This window comes from Tupaia chinensis, unplaced genomic scaffold (assembly GCF_000334495.1).
Source record: "Tupaia chinensis unplaced genomic scaffold, TupChi_1.0 Scaffold000690_1, whole genome shotgun sequence".
In the NCBI taxonomy this organism is placed as follows: domain Eukaryota; kingdom Metazoa; phylum Chordata; class Mammalia; order Scandentia; family Tupaiidae; genus Tupaia; species Tupaia belangeri.
Genome location: NW_006160213.1, coordinates 368,754 through 370,994, shown reverse-complemented (window position 1 = coordinate 370,994; position 2,241 = coordinate 368,754). Strand labels below are relative to the sequence as shown.

At 46.1% G+C, this 2,241-nt stretch overlaps 1 protein-coding gene across 1 annotated transcript in view; it reads right to left on the bottom strand.

The window, feature by feature from the left end:
* Positions 1-328: 328 nt before the first annotated feature.
* The window catches only part of FOXG1 (forkhead box G1), a 3,217-nt gene continuing 1,304 nt past the window's right edge, over positions 329-2,241 (bottom strand). Inside the window, exon 3 of the mRNA XM_006160591.3 lies at positions 329-2,237. Coding sequence (XP_006160653.1) covers positions 1,264-2,237 — 974 coding nt within the window. The 3' untranslated portion in view covers positions 329-1,263. The remainder of the gene's footprint in view (positions 2,238-2,241) is intronic.

Sequence of the window (2,241 nt, the reverse complement as noted above, 5' to 3'; positions counted from 1 at the left end):
TATATAAAAAGCATTCTATTAACTGATTTGAAAATCAACACAGGGTTAACAAGTATGACATGAAATTAAGTTATATCTTTTTGCTGTATATTCACAAAAACTTAAAGATATCAGCTGAAAGGCCTATACTTTGTTTAAAGCTAGTGTTTATTAAATAGCCTGCTCCTTGTAAAATCTGTTCACAAAGGGAAAAATACTTTCTTTCATTTTTAGAGTCTCAGTTCAAGTTAAAGGAGCAGTTTAAATCTTATTTTGGCTGAAAAAGTCTCTGAATTCCCTATAACTCGAATGGTCTTTAAAAATTAGCTCTACTTAATAAAAGAGACAAAAGTATCAAGATATATATGAATTTAGCCTATTTTTTTATTTCTGTGTGTTCATAGTAAACATTTTTGTAAGTGACAAACACGGGCATATGACCACAGTATCACAATCAAGAAATTTTAAGACAACATTAACAATCACTCAAATTTATGCGGCATTTGCGCAACACAGGTTACATATTTGCAAGGTTTACCTATAAGTACAATAGGTATTAACATTTCACTACATTTAGAAAAAATAAAAGTGACCTGTTAGTGACCACATACATCAAAATATACACAACACAAACTGAAGGCAATCATTAATTTTGTCCCCTTCCGATTCAATTGAATGGGCAGTGTTGCCAACTGAAACAACTTTCCTTTTTTGTTTGTTTGTCTTAATACTTAGTATACCAAGTGCATTTTCTAGAATCCAATCTTTGGTCTAAAAGTAAACAAAAGGAAAAAAAAAACAGTTCTTCAAAGAAAAGGACAAAACAATAAATGGCCAAAATAATTTCTTGGGCACCTTTACTACGAATGCGTCTTAAATACAAATTACAGTTTAACATTTTAAATCTCTCCCCATAATTTAGGCTGTTCTCAAGGTCTGCGTCCACCATATAGATCCATGATAACTTATAATACTGCACACATGGAAATTTGGCGGCTCTTTGACTTGTCAGGTTTGAATGAAATGGCAAAGCAGTCACTATTTAGATACACATTCTACTATAATTTTGACTTCCAAACCTTATATTCTACAATGTATTCTCCCCACATTGCACCTCGCTGACACTCCACACCTTGTTAGAATAATAAACAACCCTAAAGACTGAACAAACGTACAGAAATGGGGGGGAGGGGCTTAATAAAAAATACCTGGACTTATTTTTTAATTATCATTTACAATGCAAATGTGTGTAAAACGTTCACTTACAGTCTGGTCCCAGGGATGTTAATGTATTAAAGGGTTGGAAGAAGACCCCTGATTTTGATGTGTGAAATAATCAGACAGTCCCCCGGACAGTCCCGTCGTAAAACTTGGCAAAGAGGGTCTTAAAGACTCACAGGGCAGGGTCGAGGGGGCCTGCGGCGACGTGGAGGAGGATGCGGCCCGGGCGCTCATGGACGTGCTGCTCTGCGAAGTCATTGACGGGTGTGGGACGTGGGGGAAAAAGTAACTGGTCTGGCCCGCGAGCAGGTTGACGGAGCAGGGGTTGAGGGAGTAGGTCCCGGAGCAGGGCACCGACAGGCCGCAGGGCACCGAGGCGGCGAGCGCGGCGGCCGTCAGGTGGTGCGTGGCGTACGGGATCTCCCCGTTGACCAGCCGGTCCACGCTCAGGCCGTTGGCCGTGGAGAAGGAGTGGTTGTTGCCCAGCGAGTTCTGAGTCAAGACGGAGCTGTAGGGCATGGGGTGGCTGGGGTAGGCCGACGTGGTGCCGTTGTAACTCAAAGTGCTGCTGGCGCGGGGGTGGTGCAGGGACAGGAAGGGCGACATGGGCCAGTAGGGGGAGCCGGCGCGGTCCATGAAGGTGAGGCCGGTGGAGGTGAGGCGCGCCCCGCGCTTGAAGGCCAGCTTGGCGCGCGACGTGGTGGAGCGGCGCCGCAGCTTGCGGGTGGTGCCGCCGATGAACACGTCGTCGCTCGACGGGTCCAGCATCCAGTAGTTGCCCTTGCCCGGGTCGTCGTAGTGGCGCGGCACCTTCACGAAGCACTTGTTGAGGGACAGGTTGTGGCGGATGGAGTTCTGCCAGCCCTGCTTGTTCTCGCGGTAGTAGGGGAAGTTCTTCATGATGAACTCGTAGATGCCGTTGAGCGTGAGCCGCTTCTCGGGGCTCTGCCGGATGGCCATCATGATGAGCGCGTTGTAGCTGAACGGCGGCTTCTCGTACTTGCCGTTCTTCTTCTCCACCTCCTTGCCCCCCTCCCCGTC